Source organism: Macaca mulatta, chromosome 11, assembly GCF_049350105.2.
Source record: "Macaca mulatta isolate MMU2019108-1 chromosome 11, T2T-MMU8v2.0, whole genome shotgun sequence".
Classification (NCBI taxonomy): Eukaryota; Metazoa; Chordata; class Mammalia; order Primates; family Cercopithecidae; genus Macaca; species Macaca mulatta.
The window spans coordinates 136,179,515-136,203,088 of record NC_133416.1 but is presented as its reverse complement, the minus strand read 5'-3'; the positions used below and the strand labels follow the sequence as shown (position 1 = coordinate 136,203,088).

Genomic DNA, 23,574 nt, shown 5'->3' with positions numbered 1-23,574 from the left:
CTTTTGCCAGGGCCTTATTTGATTAGACAAAAGCAGTGTTTCAGATCCTAGAAGTCTTTTTCAGGAGCAACCCTTCAAGTTTTAGTATCTGTGTCGGGGGTAGCCCATAGGCATTTCTGCAAGAGGACGGCATTGTTTTGTGGACGTACTTGGGTTTTAACGCACAAATGGCAGCATGGAGTGGGTTTGAAGTTACTTTTACTTAGGAAACTAATTTCCTCTTAGGATTGTCTTTGAAAGTCTTCTTGGGCACAAATAAGGGGAAAAAAAGCAGGGGTTAGCTTACAGAAAAGCTGATGGTCTGAGGAATTCTCAAATTCTGTTTGTATGAACTGGCTCTGTAACCTTGGGCAGGTTACTGGTCTTGTGAAGCCCAGCTTTCCTTTTTGTACAGCAGACATGGATTCATCTCATGGCATCACTGTGAGGCCTGAGCATGGTGATGTGTGCAAGGCCCTCAGCAGGGTGCCAGGCACACGATAAGGGCCCTGTCATTGGTGACCACTGTGACGAGGGTGCCTTAAAAAAGTTGGGCCTCCAAAGCCTGAGGAAGCATGACATACCCAGCATTTTACAGTCGTGACACTTAATTTCATCTGGCCCAATCTCAGTTTCCGTCCAGGGCGATCTGTGTCTTGAAGATAATGCAGTACTTGCTATTAAATGAGAAAGGAAGGCACATTTGTTCAATTCATCAGGCCAGGGTAGAAATGGTTCTACAGCTTTTTGAGATACATACTTCTTTGGGAATCCGTGAGAACCAGTGGACTCTCTTCCTGGAGAATACAAACACGTACGTGTGGCCTTCACAGAGACTTGGGCACAGGCGTCCTGAAACGAGCTTGTCAACTTTTGTGGGGAGGAGCAGAGGGCTCTTGTGGGTGTTCGGGTGTCACTTGTGCCCATGGCTTCATGTTGGACCCTTGTGTGTTGCAAAATAGTGCACCTAACAATATGTATAACCCAGTAAAACTTCAGATGCATATTGATTTCACAGCTTTTAAATATTTTAATTATGTAAAGCTAAAGTAATATAACCAGTAACCTGTGTGAATAATGCTTTGTGTGAAAATGAATTTGTTGTTTGTTGTTTAAATGTTTTTAGTGAAACATATTTAATATGATGTGGTGAACCACTGATAGTATCTGTATTAGGTACAAAAGGACTTTTAATTTCCTTTATGAAAAAAAGTAGTACTTGAAGAAGTTAGTGTTTTCAAGTGAAAGTATTTATAATGTCTTTGGAATTTATTTTCACTTTTGGGTGTTTTTGTTTCTGATTATTTTCCCCCACTAGACTAAGTCTGTAAGGACAGGAGCTCTCTCCTTCAGCCCCCAGGTAGAGCAATGCAAGGCCTGCAGCAGGTACTCAGTCAGTGTTTGTTGAATCGAACTTAGTTTTCTTGTCCAAAATTTGGCTAAAATATCAAGTTATAGTTTTCAGCGCTTTTATTTTTCCCCACTCTGAATGTCCAGACTTAAAATGTTGGCTTTATAAGATAAAGAATTTAAAATACTGGCACCATAGTAAAATGGGACATGAGTTAATAAACTAGAAAACTGACAGGTGCCATTTCTGTTGGCTTCCCACAGTTAAACACAGTCTAACTCTCTCCTGGTACTTCTTGGCTTTAGAGAATAGTGTGCACTTTGTTTTCCCATTTTACCCCTGAGATCCTTGGTGCCTGTTCCCCATTAGAGTGTTTTGGCGCTGGGAGAGAGTGCAGAGCTGTCTAATGGGGCCTGTTCATCTTCTAAATAATGAAGCGGGCCCAGAGGGAGTAAGTGAAACTCGTTAGTACAAGTACCTGGGAATGCCAGGTCCATGTTCCTGCTATGACCCGCAGATATGAGGGCAATGGCAGGGAGTGGAGGGGTAGTGGTGTCCTGCAGGGGTCAGGGCCTCAGGCTGTAAAGCCAAGACTGCCTGGGTCCAAGTCCTGGCCATACCTCGGGCAGCCTTCTCGCTCTCTGTGCCCAGGCATCTTGCTCTGTGCAGTGGGGCCCTGAAGAGTTTTAACACCACATGGTTAATGAGGGAGGACGTAGGGACGCAGTGCACTGGGCACTCCCCATTTCCTGCTGTCCTAGGACAGAGCCAGGGACATCCTCCTGTCATCACCACCAGCACTGCCCTCCCCCTCAGCTCTTCCCTAACCCAAGAGCTGACAGCTTTCCTCCGAGAATAGAACCCTGCCTCTGTCCTGCCAGTGACTCAGTTTAAACCAGCAGGGTTTTATTCATAGCATTGGTATTGGCCGTCAGGTCTTGATGTTTGATAAATTAGCTGATTACAAATTCACACAATCCAGTGCATTTTTTCATATGCTATCCAGTGGCGTAGCTGATGTCCTTCCCAGTGTCGGTGGAGCTGCAGACTCTCCCCACGCGGAGACTGCTGAGCCGGCAGCTGCACTGGGGCTGAGCTCAGCCATGGTTCAGACTGTCATCACAGATCTTCCAGCCACGCTAGAGTTACAGGAGCCCAATTGCACTTTGACTAGAAAGTCCCTTTGTCAGCTGTTTCAGTACATTCTGTGACATTTAGAAATAATTCAGGGAGCTGTGTTGGGTGTGTGCAATTAGTAAGTGATGGAATGAGTTGAAGCAGATTCGATACAGTGAGCTGGTTTCTTACCTCCAAACTTAATTTGTGACCAAATAATTGATTGCTGGGAGGGGAAGAAAACTAATTCCTTCATTTTATTTCCCAAAGTGAAGGCATTGGAGTCTTTCAGCAATCTTCTAAACAAAGTCTGTTTGATTCATGTAAGATGTCTCATGGAGGGCCATTTACAGAAGAGAAAGTGGAAGATGTGAAAGCTCTGGTCAAGATTGTCCCTGTTTTCTTGGCTTTGATACCTTACTGGACAGTGTATTTCCAAGTGAGTGGTGACAAACAGGTTTAATTTCCTTTATCTTCCTATGAAGTCTTAGCCTAGCACTTGTTTTGGCCATGTTTAAAGTAGTTAGGACTAGATTATTATTTTTTTCCATGAGTCTACAGAATCCTGGCATTTTTGGTTTTAGTTATGGAGTCATTTTGGCTGCTTTAACTATGTTTAAAGCCTCTCTGAAAAAGAAGCTGAGAACAGGTATGCTTCTGGTTTTTCCAGGCCCCTCTTGTTAATGTAATTTCTCCTTTGGATAACTGGCTGTTCTTTTTCAAAATTGATCTCCAGAGGACTTTACAGTGACCAATCATTGACCTGTCTGTTTTCAAACTTGAGCCGTTGTCTGTTTCTGGGAGTCACTACTGTCGCATCTCAGAGCCTAGTTTAGGGGAGGGGCAGGATGCTTAGAGTGTTTGAGGGCACAGTTGGTTCACATATAATGATACTGTTTTTTATACCTAGATGCAGACAACGTATGTTTTACAGAGTCTTCATTTGAGGATTCCAGAAATTTCAAATATTACAACCACTCCTCACACGGTAAGAACAATTGTAATGATCTCAAAATTGTCATTTTGGGCTTATGTAATAAATGGATTCCTTCTACCAACTGTAAATGTTTTATAAATGTTAACAGCACCAACAAAAACCTTTGTTATTGAAATAGAGTTTTTACTTATTTTAGAGAATATTTTCTGTTGGTTGTATCATTTACTAGATTAGGTTGACTGACATCAGTTCAACGTTACTTAGTATTTTTCACCTGATTATTTTCCCCTCAAAGCACAGAAAAGCAAATGCAGATTCATTTAGAAAGGAAGCTTTTCCCAGTTCCGTTGTCTCTAAACTGAAGAGGTTGTACCTTGTGGAGAGGAGCTGTTCTTTACATGCATTTCTCCCATTGAGATGTTGGTTCTCCAGACGGGTGGTGTATTGCGGGGAGTAAACGCCTCCTCCCGTGTTTCACCCCAGCTCCCTGCAGCCTGGCTGACCATGTTTGATGCTGTGCTCATCCTGCTGCTCATCCCTGTGAAGGACAAACTGGTGGATCCCATTTTGAGAAGAAATGGCCTGCTCCCATCCTCCCTGAAGAGGATCGCCGTGGGCATGTTCTTTGTCATGTGCTCGGCCTTTGCTGCAGGTAGGAGGCATTCTGCTCCGTTCCTCCTCAGGCCCCACTTCGGCAGTTGTGGATTCAGAATAGAGTGTTGACGCCCTGTCATGCCCCAGGTTGTTCAGGAAGTGCGTGTCTGTGAAAGAGGATGTGTATCAGTTATTTTACAGCACTAATCCTTTGTTTTAAACTTTAAAATAAGTTGAAGATTATTTTCCTAAGGATATGTCAGTTTTCTTCTGGTACTAAAACCATTGGGTTGCTCTGAAAAGGGACTTTTGGACTGAGTTAAAGGGAGGTTTTTCTCTACCTTCTGGTTTAGAATTAGGCTGTTGAATGCTGAACAGATGAATTTGTGTAAATTAAAGGTACTATATCATTCTCGAGGATGAGAATTCCACCTTCAGATTACTAACCTTTGGTTTATTAACAAGTGTCAGGGTGTCTGTGAGTCCTTTGAATTTTTTATGTAAAATTCTGTGTGCATTTTTCTGGTGACAAAAATGTTTCTAGATTGTTATAGGCTCATGGGCAGCATCTCCTCCCCCTACAAATAAACCTCATAAGAACGAATGCCTAAGTCTCTAAACTCAGATGAGGAGAGTTATCCTTTTGAGGGTTTCCATTCTGTTTTCGTAATTTGTATGTGCTGAAATGAGTTGTTTATCCTTTGCTGATAAAGCTGGGTATCGCTGACTTTCTCAGTTATTTTGGAGTTCTCCCTTCATTAATATTTGAAAATTGTTGAATGATAAAACAGCTTAGTTACATAATAAGAAAAGTTGATATTCTTGAACCAGCTGTATATTATCTGCTGTTATGAGGAATTCAGTGTTAAGCGCTGCTGAAATGGAATTTAATATTCTCAAACAATGCTGCCTTCATAGCAGCCTTCATCTACTTTTGCCAGACTGAACATATTGATATAGTACTTAATAGATTTGAAGAAATTAGTCCCTGGGCTTAAGAAATCTCTATTCTAGAGACTGGGACATTTTAGAAGACTATTGCATTTTCTTTTGTTCAAATAGATAATTAAAGTGAGGTCGTGTCTGAGTGAAGTTTTTGCTGTGTGCCTTCTTTATAATTCAGCTTCTCTTCCAGAGCTGTGGCACACGGGGAAATAAGCATAGGCAGAGGAGAACTGAGTTACCGCAGGGCTCTAGCTGCAGGCTGCAGTTCAGCAGAGTGCACACGCAGAAGGGCTGTCTGCAGGAAGTCTTTGCACCGGAGGCTGTGTCTGCCTGTCTGTCCTACCTCCCTAAAGCGCAGGCTCAGCTTTGGCCTCAGACCTCTCTCTCCGCCTGGGGCTAGAGTGCCTTCTCTGTGCCCCATCACCACACTGGTTGATGCCAAGGAAGGAAGTCCTCATTCCCTCCCTGTGGGAAAGGAGATCTCCTTGGTTTCTGGAGGCTTTTCCAGTAAATACTTGGTTTGGGCTTCTTTCCTAACATCCTCTCTTTCAGTTTCATAAATGGCTGAATCACTTCTGTGGGCTGCCTTGAGAGCCATGCAGGCCACTCTGGTGGTTTCCATATGTGTTTGTGCAGGATACAAGTGCCAGACCAGTCACTGTTGAGATTTCCCCATTGCGCTCCCTCAGTTCTGTCTTTAAAAAGCGCTAGCAGGCTGGGCACGGTGGCTCACACATGTCATCCCAGTACTTTGGGAGGCCAAGGCGGGTGGATCACAAGGTCAGGAGTTTGAGACCAGGCTGACCAATGTGGTGGAAACTCTGTCTCTACTAAAAGTACAAAAATTAGCTGGCCATGGTGGCAGGCGCCTGTAGTCCCAGCTACTCGGGAGGCTGAGGCAGGAGAATCACTTGAACCCAGGAGGCAGAGGTTGCAGTGAGCTGAGATTGCGCCACTGCGCTCCAGCCTGGCGACAGAGTGAGACTCCATCTCAAAAAAAAGAAAAAAAAAAGTGCTAGCAAAATCCACAATAGATCAGGTCCAGCACTTTCTGACCAGAGTCAGACAGCCTCTGCACAGTGCTTGCCTTACTGAGTGCTGGCGCCCGTGATGAGGCATGGGCTCTGACCTGGTGTGACTGCAGCAGCACCAGAGCCTCTGAATTGGTGACATAGAAGTGGAAAATTCGCAGTGTGTGTGCGTTCTGAAAAAGGCTTTCTTTCCCGGGTGACCCAGTGTTGGAAAGAAGTTTTACCTGCCGGTAGTTGGGAAGAGTTACATATGTCTTGTAACTTGACATGAGTACAGTCTATTAAATTTAATAAAACACCTGCCCATGTTTGATGTGATTTTACTCCCAGCTCTAGTGAGTATTATTTAGGGACGTTAATGGTCTTTGAGTAGAGACTTGAAACCATCATAGCAAACCAAAATTTTCATGGGAAAGAACCTTAATTTTGCTTGTAGCTTACCACCTACCCCCATAATAAATCACGGTCTTCCATTTAGTGCCATACCTGGTGGAGGCCGCTTTTTCTCTAAAGATGTTCAGATGCAAGTTGGGCGGGTCCAAGGGGCTTCTGCTCAGCTTAAGAAAAAAAGTATGTTAATTTGTTAGATTTAATTTTTCCCCTTAAAAAATTGTGTTTCTGTTCTTAAATTACAAGAGTAAAAAGATGCGCATTGGAGAAGAGGAAACCTTAGAATCATAAAGGAGAAAATAAAGATCCACTGTAATGTCCTCAGAGCTGCTTGCTACTGATACTTTGGTGTCTGTCTTGTTTGTGTGTCTGTACACATACATCTTTTATGGTTTTGCAAAAGCAGAATCCTGTTGTGTAAGCTGATTGGAGCCTGATTAAGAAAAATCAAATGTAAAAAAGCTATGAAAGTATGACAAAAATTATGCATATTAATGGCAAAAAGAGGACCAAAAGACATATAAGCCGTAAAATACACACACGCATACATAAAATATACGCGCACACAGACACAGTTAGAAACTCTCAAGATTCCACCACCCAAGGAAATCCACTAATAACATTATGTAAATACATGGGAAAAATTATAAAAATACATGATGTGTGACATGTTTATACTGTCCTCTGTAACCTGCTTATAAAAATCACTTAATGTGTCATTAATAATCTTGCATGTGACACATTCAGCTGCATCTAGTTTGCACTGTTTTAGTAATCATTATAGTGAAATGTTTTTACTTATGTTCCTTCTTAAATCCCAAGAAGCGTAGTCATTGTATGACACGAAGGTGTGTGGTATATGTAGCTGAACTGTCTTGTGGGGAGGTTGTAGGCCCTTCCGTCATCACAGGTGGGTGGTGGTCCACCTGGATCGCTCCGCCTGCTGATCTGCTCCGTCGCACTTTCTGTGTCGTTGGGACTGTGTTCACCACAGCTACTGCAGGGCAGGAGTCACTCCTGGGCTTCAGAGCACGGATGCACATCCTGAAATTGAGGCAGAATCAACCGAGAACCTTTCTCTGGGAAAAAGGTCAGAGCTTTCGTTAGAAAAGAGTTGAAAACCACTGGTCTACAGCAAGTTTTTAAAAGTTATTATATGATCAACTTATGGTCATTAAAAATAGATCCAAAGGGAGGCTTCAGTTCATCCACAACCCCCCATTCAGAGGTGACCACTGCAGCTGTTTTTGTGTCTTTCTAGAACATTTTCTGGGTATGGCTAAATTACTTATTTTAAAACAGAAGTGGAACTCCTCACAGTTTAGAACCTGTTCTTGTTTTCTGTGTGCTTACCATTTTCCCGTATCAATAGTTACACATTGAAATTGTGCTTTCTAACAACTAGACCATATTCCGTGTTTGAATGTTATATCGTTTTTAAAAACCAGCACTCTTCTTAATTGGCATTTGATTCCAGGTTATTCTTATTTCAAACAAGACCATGTTGTCACTCTTTTACATAAGCTCGTATGCTCTTGTCTTACTGTTTCCTGAGGGTAACTTACCTGATTGAAAGTGGTGGAGTGGAGTGTGTGAGAATTCTTTTCTGTCATCCTTGCCAGTACTGATTTTTTTTTTTCTGTTAATCTTTTCTTAGCTGAAGGGTTGAAAAATGGTATATTATTGTTTTGACATATGTTATTAGTGATGTTTAAGATTCTTTCCCAAAACTTTCAAACTCTATCGTCTTAGCTGAGTCATGGTTTACCTGGATCCACATGGAGTATAACTGTACACGGTTATATTCTGTGTACAGTTTGTGTTGTACCCATTTTTCTAATAGGTTTTTCTTTTTTGTGTTGTTACATAATAGATCATGATTGTTTAAGGATTTCAAATTTTTATCTCTTAGCTTATGGATTTTTTTTCCCATTTAAAAGATTTTCCCTTGAGAGACCAAGGCGAGTGAGATCACCTGAAGTTGGGAGTTTGAGACCAGCCTGGCCAACATGCTGAAACCCCATCTCTACTAAAAATACAAAAATTAGCCGGGCATGGTGGCACATGCCTTTAATCCTAGCTACTCAGAGGCTGAGGCATGAGAATCGCTTGAACTCAGGAGGCAGAGGTTGCAGTGAGCCAAGATCGATCGTGCCACTGCACTCCAGCCTGGGCGACAGAGTGAGACTCCGTCTCAAAAAAAAAAAAAAAAAAAAAATTCCCTATAATTTTGTTTATGGAATCTTGGAAAGTTTTATACATTTCTTTAGGTTCTCTACCTTTTATGTTAGGTTTATTCCTAACTACTTTATGTATTTTTGGTTCCTCATATATGGGATTTTATAAAATTCTGTGAGTTTCAGTGAACTGTTTTCAAATGATCATTCTTTGTCTTCAAATGATATAGTTTCTTTTTCTGTCTTTGTAATAATTTTATCTCTCTTTCTTTCTCTTTTTCTTTGATTCAACGTTAGTCTCATCCTGGATTTTAATGGGACTGCCACTGTTAGCTCACAGTTAAGTTGAAAGTTTATCATTGCCTGTTAAAGTAGGTATTTGTGGTGACATTAAACATCTAGCCAGCATGAATGTTGGATTTTTTTTTTTTTTTTTTTTGGTATCCAAGGGTAATTACATCTCTCCCCGGCTACCTTTGGCTTCTCATGTATTTTATTTATATTATTGTATTAGATTCCTGATATTTAACTGTTCCTCCGTTTTAGAAAACAAACCCTGTTTGTTAAAAGAGGCTTCTGTTGATCATCTGACCTGACTCTGCTGCTGTATCATTGAGCGCGTGTGCATCTGTATCTAGAATTGGCCTTGGTCTGTGGTTGTTTTTGGCAGGTTTTGGTGGGGTGATATAGCTTCTTAAAAAGAGTTGGTGTACTCTTTTCTCTGTAGGCAGGAGAATATTTTAAGGGGACAATAATTATCTTTCTGTTCTCAAGGAGTTCCAAGCATTTGTCTAGCTTGAAGTCATCTTGAGTCCATTACCTCTCTGAGAGGAAATTTATTTGATAACTTTTTCAGTTTCAAGGCAAGGTCTCCCTCCCATCACCCAGGCTGGAGTGCAGTGGCGCGATCTCGGCTCACTGCAACCTCCGCCTCCCGAGTTCAAGCAATTCTCCTGCCTCAGCCTCTCCCGTAGCTGGGATTACAGGCGCCTGCCACCATGCCTGGCTAATTTTTGTATTTTTAGTAGAGACAGGCTTTCACCATATTGGCCAGGCTGATCTCAAACTCCTGACCTTGTGATCTGCCCACCTTGGCCTCCCAAAGTGCTGGGATTACAGGCGTGAGCCACTGTGCCTGGCTTTCATTCACTTGTACTTATTCTAGTCTATTTAATAATGAAAAGATAATTTAAGGCTATGAATTTGCTTGTTATTACTGCTTTGGTCAGTTCTCGTGTGCTTTGATTTGTTATAATGTTCTCTTGTTTTCTGTGAATATTGAAACTGGTTTTGGTTTTCTTTTTGATCTAAGACTAATTTCAAAGAATTTTTAAGTTTTACAATATTGATGTTTTTGTTTATACTTTTGCTAATGATGGCAAATTTTGTTGAGTCAGGAGAGATTATGGCTTTTATAATTCCTGCATTGGGGATTTCAAGGCTTCCTTTATGGCCAAATATCACTCTGTATAAGTGTTGTAGGTGAATAGGATGATTCATGTATTGTAATAATACCAACGATATTAATTAGGTGTTTTACAGCAGGAGTCTTAAACTCCAACACTGGCAGCGGGCCTGAAACCATGTGGATAAGTGCATGGTCCAAGAATAACACAGTGGGTCTGTGGTGAATCAGAAGGCACAGACAGGTCCTGTCCAAACACTTTCTGAAACACTATGTGGGCTTGAAACATAAGCCTTTCAGAACGGAGCTCCACGAGGACCCAGATCTTTGTGTCTGTCCGATTCATCGAGTCGTCTCGGGCATGTTGTAGGCCTCAGTAATTATTTGTTGTCATGAAGTCGGTCTGGGGCCTGGCTTTCTATTTGTGTCTGTAGTTTGTAAACTTTATGCCAAACAAAGCTGTATTTTTTTTTTTTCCATTTACTTGTTCTGACAAGGACGAAAAGAAGTGTATTCCTGTGAGATTCTAGCAGCTGGATGGTATTTTAATTCGCATTAAAGTTCATGATTTGTGTTTTCTCTGTGGATACGATGTGTCATCCGTAGTGAAACAGCCGTTGGGTTGGAAGGTAGTGCGTGTGGCATCGTTGAGAGCCAGGTGTGAAGCCTCAGCTCTGCCAGTTGTCTCCAAGTCTCACTCTCCTCATCTCCAAATGAGCTTGCGTTATTTCTCCCCCGGCTTACTGTGAATAACAAATGAGGTGCTGTCTGTGAATCAGTCAACAAAAGCGGCTCATCACGCAAGGAGCAGTTCGTACATGGCACCTATTGGTTATGTTGGTTTTTGATTCCTTTTCTCTCTTCTTGGTATTTTCTTGTCACCTCTTCCCTTTATGATTGCTTGTCTGGTACATCCTGGCCTGTCCCCTCCTTTATTTATAATCTTTGGGTTATATTATGCTTTAGTTCTGTGTATTAACCGTAATGTTCAGTTTTGTTTCTGTTTTTTGAACTGATATAAGTGGGTGACTTTTATCTGAAGGATCTGGCTCATTTATCCTGACTGCTGTGTTGATTATCCAGCGTCGCATCACATGCTTGTTTTTACTGGGTGCCTCCTTGCCATGCCACTGTCACTCAGCCTGAACCATGCTGCTTTTCCGCCTGTCCCAGCCGTTCCAGGGCTCTCAGTTGTTCCCAGACAGGGTCACTTTCCCCATTGGCTCTGCCTCCGCCTCGCTCATGACTGGGGGCTCCGGTCCCAATCCTGGTTTCCGCAGTGTCGGCTGTGCGTGCACTTTTGCCACTACTCATCTCTCTGCTAACAGCCTCACCGATAATCAGGCTTATTTGTTTTCTCATTTTCTCTTCTCCTAATTCTTGATTTCATCATATGTGTCTCTCGTAAGCCAACGTCCTCTTAGTTTCTTTGTTACCTTTTTCATCCTTAGTCTTCAGAGTCTGTGTTTTCTTGAATTGTAAGACAAGTTATCTGGTAGAACTATGCCAGTAGCAGTAGTAGTATCTTTCCCATTCAGGTTATAAAATCTACTTACGGTCCACATGAGCAACCTTGGCTTGTCCTGCCCCCTGTGGACACTTTGGTGTGCCATCCTAAGGCTCTCCTTCCCTGTGAAGGAGAAAAATGGTTTTCAGCTTTCGTGTTTATTTCCAAAATAGATCTCAATTTCTGCTTGAGTTGCATTGGTTCTGTTCCCATTCAAGGAGTGGCTGCAGTCAGCTACGGTCCCAGGGGAGCAGGCGGGAGCTGGGGACCTTGGGTGTCCATGGGAGGCCATTGCCACACAGTTCATTCTTGGTGTTTGAAGGCACTGATGCCAGGGCTAGGGGTGCAGAGCCGTGGTTGCTGTCAGCTGCCCTGTTGGGGAGGAAGGCTGTCATTTGGAGACAGTCCCTACTGTCACTACCAGCCTTGCCTGATTAAGGTGCCCTCAGATGCCCCTTTCCAGAGCAACTAAGGGCTCTAAATAGTTTGCTGTCCTTGCCTGGGTCTGCGTTTATGTTTCTCCCATGGAGGGCAGAGTAGAAGGATTGGGTTTCCCTTGACACTCTTCCAGGGCGGGGCTGCAGGTTTTCTGATGGAAGTAAACTGTGGGTTGGCTGGAAGGTCTCTCTCTACCTTGATCCTGGAGAATGTTTTCACTTTGCTTGGCATTTCAGTTGAGATTTGAGGTGGAAATTCCAGAGTTGGTCTTCTCATCGCCCTGTGAATCACATCCTGGTCCTTTCTCATGCTCAGGTTTTAGAAGGAACATTTTTAATATTTTCATTCCATTGCCCTCTGACCAGATCTTTCTTCATACTCACATTTTTAAAATGTTTACATACAGTTTAAATATTAGGGCCTGTGACCTAATTTGCAATAAGAATTCTTTATAAAACTTGGCGGTATCTTTAACCTAAGGACTTGGACCTGCAAGTAGATGCTTTTACACTTTATTTCCATTGGTTGATTTTTGTTTATAGAGTAGCAGCTGCTGCCCTTGCTTGTTTTTCTCTTGTCTTTCTGTTGCACTTGACAGGTGACCAGTAACTCAGCCTGCACCTGCAGTGAGATCTCAGTGCTGCTGAGAGCAGAGGTTGATTTGTGAAGTCAGCTTACTTTGTTGCAAAGATTAAGCCTACCCTATGCAGGGAAACTGACATCATCATCATCATCATCATTATCATCATCATTTGTTGTTACAGTAATAAATAAATAGATCACCTTTGATCTATCGCTATGTTTGGAAAAACATTTCAACATTACCTGCTGTTAGGTAAAATAGCACTACTGTTAATTCTACAGTAGGACTATTTAACTTTCTCCTACTCCCCTTTGTAAGAGACAAAAGAGGTATGGTGAGCAATCCAGATATTTGAGAATTAAACGAAACGTACTGGACATCCGATTTTTATATAAGATGCTGTAAAAAGCCAAAGTGAAATAGGTGTGCTATGGCATGACCTCCACTCAGCCTGCTTAGGAGGCTGAAGGCTGGGGGCCTGTTAGTCCTGGGGGAAGCTGTGATTAGACATGGTCCTTTCATGCATCAGAATCACGTTCGCTATGAAGTCTTGTAGCAAACATCAGATTTTTAGATTAACTCTAAATGTTAATACATGAATATTACACTAACCTACTTTTGAATTCTAGGAATTTTGGAAAGTAAAAGGCTGAACCTTGTTAAAGAGAAAACCATTAATCAGACCATTGGCAACGTCGTCTACCATGCGGCCGATCTGTCACTGTGGTGGCAGGTGCCGCAGTACGTGCTGATTGGGATCAGCGAGATATTTGCAAGTATCGCAGGTAAGGACCTTTAGTGCCGGAGGTGTCTGAGTCCAGGCAAAAGCATGAGCCCTCTGGCGTTCTCACTGTGCTGTTGGAATATGTTGAGACGAGGACAGCACAGCACTTCTGTAGCTTTTGGCAGTGTGTGGTTTAGAATATGAATCGCTAAGTAAACACACCAATGCCGAGGTTCTCCTTTCTTTGTGTAAAAACAGTATCGCAAAATATTTTCATGAAAGTTTGTTAACTACCCTATAAGTTCCACAGGACAGAGAAGAAGAAACCAGTCGTGGTTGGATAGTTCCCAGCGGAGCCCTCAGCCGTGCCACCATGGTGGCTGGGCTGAGCTCACAGATCTCAGTGCGCTTCATTTAGATGTACATAAATAAGCAGATCTAATTTTTAGAAACGTGTTTTCACAGGCCTCCCTTTTCCTATTAGCGAGATCCTGCAGTGGTTGAACAAGTGTATTCTGGGCAGATCTGTCCGGCTGCTGAGAGTGAGAGAGAAGAGAAAATGAGTGATATGCAGAGGTGGATGGATGTGCGGGTCGTAGTCAATGGTGGTTTTCACTTTAGAAAACTCATCCAGAATTGGCTAATGAATTTGTAAAGGGAATAAATCACAATGGAATGGACTGCTGTTTAGAATACACTACAAATCTCCGTGTCTAGTTGTAAAAATCTAAATTTATAGATGGGCCTGCCAAAATAGTTTTGAAGTATATTGCCCTTGTCGCGGTGGCTCACACCTATAATCCCAGCACTTTGGGAGTCCGAAGCAGGTGGATCACCTGAGGTCAGGAGTTCGAGACCAGCCTGGCCAACATGGTGAAACCCTGCCTCTACTAAAAATACCAAAAATTAGCCAGGCATAGTGGCACTCTCCTGTAATCCCAGCTAGTCGGGAGGCTGAGGCAGAAGAATCGCTTGAACCAGGGAGGTGGAGGTTGCAGTGAGCCAAGATTGTGCCATTGCACTGCAGCCTGGGCAACAAGAGCAAAACTCCATCTCAACAAAAAAAAGATAAAGTGTATTGTCTTTGAAATAGAATCCTTATGTAGATTTCCCAGTTTAGTGTGTTTACTTTGTTTTCAAACTCCCGTTCCTTGACAATATAGGAAATTTGTTTCTTTAATCTCTTCAAGGAACACAAAAGTCTAAGAGCCAACAAATCACATGTTACCTTTAAGCTTGAGAGCGAGGAGTTTAACTTTCTGCTCATTGAATTTTTTTTTTTTTTTTTTTTTTTGAGACGGAGTCTCGCTCTGTCACCCGGGCTGGAGTGCAGTGGCCGGATCTCAGCTCACTGCAAGCTCCGCCTCCCGGGTTTATGCCATTCTCCTGCCTCAGCCTCCTGAGTAGCTGGGACTACAGGCGCTCGCCAACTCACCCGGCTAGTTTTTTGTATTTTTTAGTAGAGACAGGGTTTCACCATGTTAGCCAGGATGGTCTCGATCTCCTGACCTCGTGATCCACCCGTCTCGGCCTCCCAAAGTGCTGGGATTACAGGCTTGAGCCACCGCGCCCGGCCATCTCTGCTCATTGAATTTTTTAGGAATTGTCCTAATGGCTAGGAGAATGAACAGCTGGCCTGTAGCCGTTGATTTCTTGATCACTAGTAAGGAAAGAGGTTGTGCCTGTCTGCAGGACTCAGTCCCTAGGAGACCCCATGCTTCCTCTGCCATATTAGGCCAGAGCGTTGATCCCATGTGTTAAGGTTCCCCTTTCACAAAAACGACCCTTCCTTTTCTTTCCTCAGGCCTGGAATTTGCGTACTCAGCTGCGCCCAAGTCCATGCAGAGTGCCATAATGGGCTTGTTCTTTTTCTTCTCTGGCGTCGGGTCGTTCGTGGGTTCTGGACTGCTGGCGCTGGTGTCTATCAAAGCCATCGGATGGATGAGCAGCCACACAGACTTTGGTAAGAGCCAGCATCCTGTCCCTTTTGAAAACAGCCAGTGAGGGGAGGCGTGGGCGCTCAGGAGATGGTTGAGTGAACGGAGGTGTTTTTGCGTGGATGGCCTGTCCCGAGCTGCCTGTCCGCTGCTCCTTCCACAGCTCCACGCTGTGCTGCTTGCATCGCTGCTTTTCCTTACATCATGAACGGTTTTCAAGAGACAAGCAAGTCTCTCTTCTCATCCCCGGGGCCAAGCCTGCCCTGACCACAGCCCGGTGAGCGGCTGCTGCACCCACCGCTCCTTATGGGGATGTCCTTGACGGACAGGCGCCTTCTCCACCCCCCCCAGCACAGTCTTCATGAGGCGGCTGAATCTGCACCCCAGGCTTCCCTTTCTTTCACTTGGGTGTGGTGTACTTTCATTTTCTTTTCCTGACAGTACCTTTTCTGATATGAAAAAGACAAGCTAGATAGTAAGTTACTTTTAAAAATAAACATATTACTCGTGATCAATGATAATGGGTTTTTACAGTTAATACCAGTAGTTGGCATCTTGAGTGTTGAACAGAACCACTCATAAAAGATGAGTTTTGTTTTCTTCAGGTTTACGATGCTTTTAAATGGACCCAGCAAGTGAAGGTTTCTTCTTTCTTTTCCTTTGTAAAAATATTTTATCCACGAAAACAACCTCGTTACTTTTTCTTGTATAATCATGTGGCATTTGCTCTGGTCTGGTAGTACTTAACCACTTGTAGGTTGCAAATCCCCTTGAGAATCTGATGAACATTTAGGGACTTTTCTGCAGAAACTGCAGAATTCCCAGAGTCCTTCCACGAGTGTAGACCTGTGGAGTCCTAATGTAAGGCCCGGAACTCCAAGCCACCAATGTCCCCTGGATACTTGTCACCGATGTTTTCTGGCTGTGGGTGCCACCTCCATGGCCAGCTCAGGGCTGCTTGCTCTGAAGAGGGCAAGTGGATTTGGGGCTGGCATTTCATTCTCGCCTTCTCCTGAAGATGGACAGCCCGGGGAGTAAGATCCCCTTGTGGTACATGGGACAGACAGACTGCAAAGAAAGACCAAGTCCATAGCTCTGAAGACGAAGATTCTGGTTCTTGGTTTGTGTTTTATCTTTACATGTGTCATAAAGGATTGGCTGGTCATTCTCGTTGCTTTCTAGTCATTTAATCCTCATTCTTACTTTAATTTCACATCTCATAGTTGACCTTTCATTCATCATTTCTGTCTGACAGGTTGGTTGTGGATTTCCTGCATTGGTGCACTCAGGACGAGTGTGCTGGGGGTGGGCCAGGATCTGTCTGTTGTTTTCAAGAATGGAAAGTGTTCCATGAAGGAGGCGTGTTTGCCAGCAGCCCCCAGGCTGTGCCCCTCGGCTGCATGGCAGCCTGCTTGGTTCACACCAGTAAGGAGAGTTGGAGCTCATCTGTCGAGCAGCCCTTGGCGTCCTGGGTGGAGAAATAAAGGCTGTGACGTGGGAAATCCACAGGAAGCCCACTCCTCAGAGAGAGTTCTCCCTGAATTTGTGTGGCCTTGGAAGGAGCAGCAGCTCTCAGGCCAGGTTCCGGGGGTGTCTGTGCCACCCTTATCCCAGGCCCTGCCTCAGCGTCTCGTGACTGGCACAGGAAATAGCTTTCTGTAAAGTCACAGGACTGTGAAGGGAGAGTCCCCAGAGTTTTGTTACATTGGTTTTTTCTTGCCTGCCTCCCAGCAGGCTCCTTTTATTAGTGTTATTTAAGCTGGGGAGAACGTGCATACCATAGTAAAGGTCTCTAATCGTAAGCGCAGCTTGCTGTGTTTGCAGCCTGGATCTCAGTGGAGGCCCTTTTGGAAGCCCTCCTTGCATCTCTCCTTAGTTTACGGCCCCCCACAGAAGGTAAACCTGTGCTGTTCCAGCATTGGCCCCCACAGGTTACCCTGTCCTGTCCTGTGCTGGACTGTGGCTGTCTCCTTTCACTTAGCACTTCCATCTGTGAGTGTCTCCCCTGTACTTCTGAGTATCGCTCCTTCGTATGAGCGGTCACAAGGCATTTATCCATGCCGCTGTCGGTGGGTGCCCAGATGCTGGCAGTGTGGGGCTGTTGTGAATACCTGTCCTGCCTGTGAGCCTGCGGGACAGATGTGCTCGTTCCCCGAGGGCCCAAGAGTCTGTCTTGTCAAATGTCAAAACCCCAGTGTTTGCCGTCTTCCTATGTAATTATCCTTCTGTCTGTGAAGACGCCCAGGAATGCACGGGAGGTTTTCTCCCAGGCGACTTAGGCATTTCCGAATACCCTGTGTAATGCCACCGTAAGACAGACTCTGACGAGGCGTGGTGTATGTCTGCCGGCGGGCTCGGACCGCACCTCCGCTCCTGCAGGACAGCGCAGCCTTCAGTTCACGTGGCCTGCCAGCTTTAGCTTGGGAAGTTTTCCGTGACTGGTACATTTGAGGAGACTCGTGTTTCAAAATAGGCACATAAAATGATGTCATTGATACTTTGATGACAACCTCGTCTCAGTAGCATCAAAGGCCAGTGTTGGGACAGCAGTGACAGCTAGTGCCAGCCTCCAGGAAGCTGGGGCTTTCATCTCCGTTGAGTGCCCAGGACAGGGCCTGGTAAGTTGCAAGGACTGAATGAATATTGTAAAACATCTGTTGGAAAAAAATTAAGGTTTAGTCTGGTAGAATTCAGGATATTAGCAGCTCTCTTTCTCAATCTACTAGTAGACACAGGAAGTTGTTATCTTCTTTAATCGGTGTGAATGAGCATTCTTTAAAAATGTGTGAGATCTTTTTTTTTTTTTTTTTTTTTTGAGACGGAGTCTTGCTCTGTCGCCCAGGCTGGAGTGCAGTGGCCGGATCTCAGCTCACTGCAAGCTCCGCCTCCCGGGTTTACGCCATTCTCCTGCCTCAGCCTCCCGAGTAGCTGGGACTACAGGCGCCCACCACCGCGCCCGGCTAATTTTTTGTATTTTTTAGTAGAGACGGGGTTTCACCGTGTTAGCCAGTATGGTCTCGATCTCCTGACCTCGTGATCCGCCCGTCTCGGCCTCCCAAAGTGCTGGGATTACAGGCTTGAGCCACCGCGCCCGGCCAAAAATGTGTGAGATCTTACCGTACAGATGTGTGGGGTTTTTTTTTCGAGATGGAGTTTCACTTTTGTTGCCCGGGCTGGAGTGCAGTGGCACGATCTTGGCTCACTGCAGCCTTTCACCTCCCGGGTTCAAGCGATGATTCTCCGGCCTCAGCCTCCCAGGTAGCTGAGATTACAGGTGCCGCCACCACGCCCGGCTAATTTTTTGTGTTTTTAGTAGAGACGGGGTTTCATCATGTTGGCCAGGCTGGTCTTGAATTCCTGACCTGAGTTGATCCACCCACCTGGACCTCCCAAAGTGCTGGGATTATAGTCATAAGCCACTGCGCCCGGCCCCGACGCATATTATATTGTGTTTATTTGGTAAATGCACTGTTGAACATGCGATATATGTTCAGATAGAAAAAGGAAGTGCCAGAATAACCCAACTTTAAAAAGATCTTCAGAAGAAAGGAAGTCTCACTTTTTAAAATAAACAAATGAGAAAGTGTTTTTGAAGAGGAGCAGAAAATGGAGCAACTCGATTCCAAAGCACTCGCTTCCCTCGTAATGTTGCCGGCCACAGGCATCTGTGACCTTGTGCGGAAACATGCAGCAGTGCTTTCCAGCCAGTGGCAGGTGATGTACGTGGAACGGAGACAGAGGGACGGCCATGGTGGCAGGAGCAGCCGTGGTGGAGAGCACAGGGCGACACTCGGCTTGGCCTGGACGTGTCCTGGATGATCAGTCATGATGAGCTAATGTCCTGCCGTTTTCTGCACACATGTCGTTCCCATGTCTCCACATTGAGTGGTGATATTAGCCGGTGCTGGCCAAACTCTGTTCTCTGATGGAGAGATGCCAGTTTGCAGAGTGGACAGTTCCAGACCTCTGTGAAAGGGGGATTATGACTGTAGTGCGTGGTGCTGGCACCCTCACCGTGTCCAGGCTCCTTCTGGAGTGCCGATTTCTGAAACGCTGCTCCTTTTACCGATGAGGAAACTGACACGGAGATCTCAGAGGCCGGATTCAAGCCTTATCACTTGAGTTGCATGGCCCATGACCTTAGCCTCTGCACTGTCCAGCCTGCTTGGGATGCAAACGTTGCATGTAAAATGCCTCCATAGTGCCTGGGACTGGGTTGGGTATTCAGTGTACGCTAACTCTTTTTTTTTTTTTCCCAGATGAATTTTATTTTATTTTATTTTATTTTATTTTATTTTATTTTATTTTTTTGAGACGGAGTCTCACTCTGTCACCCAGGTTGGAGTGCAGTGGCGCGATCTCGGCTCACTGCAAGCTCTGCCTCCCGGGTTTATGCCATCCTCCTGCCTCAGCCTCCCGAGTAGCTGGGACTACAGGCGCCCGCCACCACGCCCGGCTAGTTTTTTTTTTTTTGTATTTTAGTAGATACGGGGTTTCACTGTGTTAGCCAGGATGGTCTCGATCTCCTGACCTCGTGATCCGCCCGTCTCGGCCTCCCAAAGTGCTGGGATTACAGGCGTGAGCCACCACGCCCGGCCCTAACTCTTTGTATTAAAGTATGCGGAGGTATCTGCTTGTGTCAGGTTGAGGATGCTAAAACCTGAACATGTTTAAGACATTTAAAAACCAGCTCATCTCATCCTTTGACACATTGCCCAGCTGCTGGCCCTGGTGGGTTGGGTGTGTGGTTTCCCATCAGTGACCCATGCAGTGAATCCGGAGTTCACGATGTTCAGGCTGTGTCATAGTGTGATCTGTGGTGCTACAAAGCGCACAGGTTCTGTAGCCAAGTTAGAAAGATGTTCACCTCGGGATTCGACAAGGAGATAGTCAGGTGCTCTTTTGTTACCTTCATGTCTGCCTTCCTCAACAATACAGTTCCAGGCCAATCATAACTATAATTGGAGGAAGTTCCCTTGAAGTAGTTGAAGGGAGGAACACTGCCTGAGAAAAGGCAGGAAGGAAATAACACCAGACCGGCTAACACTTGTTTCTGGTGGCGAGAACACAGGAAGGTAATTTTTTTACTTTGCCCAGGTGTTCTGTTGTGGGGGGTTAGCGGTCACAGGAGGCTGGGTTGGAAGGTGTCCCCTTGCTCCTGATTTGCAGCGTTGTCACATGGCCTTAGGCACACTCTGCATCGACACTGTCCCCTTCACTACCGCATGTGTCTCTGCAGGCCACGCAGGGATTTTCCTGAGTGCTGGGGAGCTACCTTTCCTCTAGTTTCCTCAGGGAACCTCCTCCTTTTACCTTACAAAAGAGAGGATGGGCTGCTAGGGGCAGGTGGGGGGCTGAAGAGAGCCCACCTCCGGAGCCCCCGTTGGAGATGTATCTAACTTCAGGGAGCTTCTCCAGTGGTTTTGAAAGCAAGATACTTGTGTATTTTGGACTACAGAGAAAACATTTGTTTCTTTTTTTATGACTCCAGTTAAACCTTAGTAGGAACCAGATTGAACAGTAAAGTCTTGAAAAATACCTGTAGCAGTGCAGCTTACCTGCCGCTTTCCTTTTGTTTTCTCCAGGTAATATTAATGGCTGCTATTTGAACTATTACTTTTTTCTTCTGGCTGCTATTCAAGGAGCTACCCTCCTGCTTTTCCTCATTATTTCTGTGAAATATGACCATCATCGAGACCATCAGCGATCAAGAGCCAATGGCATGCCCACTGGTGGGAGGGCCTGACCTTCCTGAGGCCATGTGCGGTTTCTGAGGCTGACATGTTAGTAACTGACGGGTGCACTGAGAACAGGCAAGACTTTAAATTCCCATAAAACTCTGCCTTCACTGAAACTTGCATGTTGCCTGGATTGATTTCTTCTTTCCTTCTATCCAAAGGAGCTAGGTAAGTGCCTTACTGCAGCGTGTCTCCTGGCACGCTGGGCCCTCCGGGAGGAGAGCTGCAGATTTCGAGTATGTCGCTTGTCATTCAGGGTCTCTGTGAATCCTCTAGCTGGGTTCCCTTTTTGACAAAAACCCACAAATGGAGACTGCAGTCTTGGGAAACTACACGTTAGTCGGCATCCCAGTTTCTTAAACAAATGTATCACCTGCTTCCCATAGCCATGCGATCTCACCGTAAAAAAAAAATTAATAAACTGCTACTTATACTGAGGAAAGTGAGGATTTTTTTTTTTTTTTAAAGATAAAAGCATGGTCAGATGCTGCAAGGATTTTACATAAATGCCATATTTATGGTTTCCTTTCTAAGAACAATCTTGCTCTTGCCATGTTCTTTGATTTAGGCTGGTAGTAAACACATTTCATGTGCTGCTTCAAAAAGTACTTACTTTTTAAACCATCAACATTACTTTTCTTTCTTAAGGCAAGGCATGCATAAGAGTCATTTGAGACCATGTGTCCCATCTCAAGCCACAGAGCAACTCACAGGGTATTTCCTACCTTACCTAGTCAGTGCTTATGTATAGCTTTATTTTGGTACGATTGGGACTAAAGACCGATCATGGTTGTATGTAAGGAAAACATTCTTCTAAACAGAAATAGTGTAATGAAAAATAATTGGAAGTGTTAAATGTGAACTTGAGCTGTTTGGTCACATTTTTGTACTGTTATTGTACATGTATCTGGGGCTTCTACGTTTGTTAATAATTTTTCTGTATTTGTTGCTGTATTTTTGGCATAACTTTATTATAAAAAGCATCTCAGATTCGAAATCCGTGAGCTGGTTCTTTGCGTGGTTCGTCCTCGGTCGCTGTTGGTGTGGCATGTGCTCACGGGTGTGCTCACGGGTGTGCTCACGGGTGTCCTCACGGGTGTCCTCACGGGTGTCCTCACGGGTGTGCTCACGGGTGTCCTCACGGGTGTCGTGAGGATTCCTCCCCGCTGCATGGAAGGCACAGACAGAGCTTCCCGAGTCGGGAACTGAGGGGAGGGTGGGGAAGGGCGCTGCTGCACAGCCCTGGGATGCTCCGGGGCGTCTGCTGATTCTGCAGCCGCCTCTGCATTGAAGGATAGTTTCAGCATTTGGAGAAGACAAAAAACAAACCAAAAAACCCTCACGTTGTTGTTCGTTGTGTAATACAAAGTATAGAAGAACTACAGAAAAATATAAGGAAATTTCAACCAATTGAGGTAGAATAGAGTGAAGACAGATGACACTGATGGTATCACTGCATCTCAGAGGGGCCGGAGGTGTGAGCCCAGGTTAAAAACAAGTGGGGCAGGTTTTGAAAAGCCTGTGCTAGGAAGGATACCACTTTCCAGAGACAGAATTCATGTCTTCAGGATATATCAAATGTAAAAGTATGTGCGTTGTGCGTCTGATGCCCCGGGCTGTGTGAACAGCGAGGGAGCCGCCACATCCGTCCACCTGTCCCGCCAGCTCCCGCTCCTAGCTAGGTGCACCCTTGATGTTACGAGGGAAATTCTCTCCAGAAAGTCAGTTGAAGGGTTGAGAGTCATCAGGGTACCAGCCTGTGATATTGTGATGAGATAAGAAACAGATTTGGTCTGGGCCCTAAATCCCTGGGACAGAACTCCCACAACCCCTGTAGATAGGGCACTAGGAGAAGCCCGCATTTTCATATTTGCTGTTTGACCCCTTGACCCCAGCTCCTGACCTAGAGCTGCTAAGGCCTTTGTAATTTCCTGGGTGATGGGAGCATCTTTTGTTCTAATGAGGCCATCTGTGGTGGCTCCTGGACATGCTCAGGAGGGGGGCTGCTTGCTTGGGGAGCCAGCCTGGTGATAGGAGGTGGGGGACTCGTAGCCCTCCCCTCCCCCACCTCCAGGAATTCTTGACTACGTAATGAAGCCTCCATAAAACCCCAGAGGCCTGGGGTTCTGAGAACTTCCTTGTTGCTGAACTCATGGGGGTTTCCCGAGGGTGGCACACCTGGGGGGCTTCCCGGTCCCCTTCCCACACACTTCACCCTGCACAGCTCCACCTGCTGTTCCTCCATGTCTTCGTCACAGCCTTGATAATAAACAGGCACATGGGAGTACAGTGTTTCCCGAGCTCACAGCCGCTCTGGCAAATCAGCTGAACCCGAAGAGGGAGTCCCTGCTTTGTCGTTGGTCAGAAGCGTAGGTGACAGCCCACTACTTGCGCCTGGCATCTGCCGTGGGGGCAGCCTCGTGGACCTGAGCCCTCAGCCCTGGGATCCTGATGCTGCCTCCAGGTGGGTGGTGGCAGGGCATATTGCAGGACACTCTAGGATGCTGGTGTCCCCCGGAGCATTGTGTGACGCGGGGAAGGAAAGCCTCTTTCCCAGAGCATCGTGTGACGCGGGGAAGGAAAGCCTCTTTCCCATCCGGTGTCGGAAGTGTTCTGTGAGAGTAAAGCCTGTTCTTTTATCAGACAACTTTTTACGTTTTCATCTGAATTTAGAGAGTAGTTGATGAGGTTCACTCTACAGCATGAAGCAGTAACTGAATAA

General features: G+C 45.2%; 1 protein-coding gene across 1 annotated transcript in view; it reads left to right on the top strand.

Annotated features, from left to right (window-relative positions):
• SLC15A4 (solute carrier family 15 member 4) overlaps positions 1 to 21,849 on the top strand; it is a 32,938-nt gene extending 11,089 nt beyond the window's left edge. The window contains exons 3-8 of the mRNA XM_015109696.3: positions 2,717 to 2,885; positions 3,357 to 3,434; positions 3,867 to 4,035; positions 13,083 to 13,238; positions 14,982 to 15,140; positions 20,700 to 21,849. Coding sequence (XP_014965182.2) covers positions 2,717 to 2,885; positions 3,357 to 3,434; positions 3,867 to 4,035; positions 13,083 to 13,238; positions 14,982 to 15,140; positions 20,700 to 20,860 — 892 coding nt within the window. The 3' untranslated portion in view covers positions 20,861 to 21,849. The remainder of the gene's footprint in view (positions 1 to 2,716; positions 2,886 to 3,356; positions 3,435 to 3,866; positions 4,036 to 13,082; positions 13,239 to 14,981; positions 15,141 to 20,699) is intronic.
• The last annotated feature ends 1,725 nt before the right edge of the window (positions 21,850 to 23,574 follow it).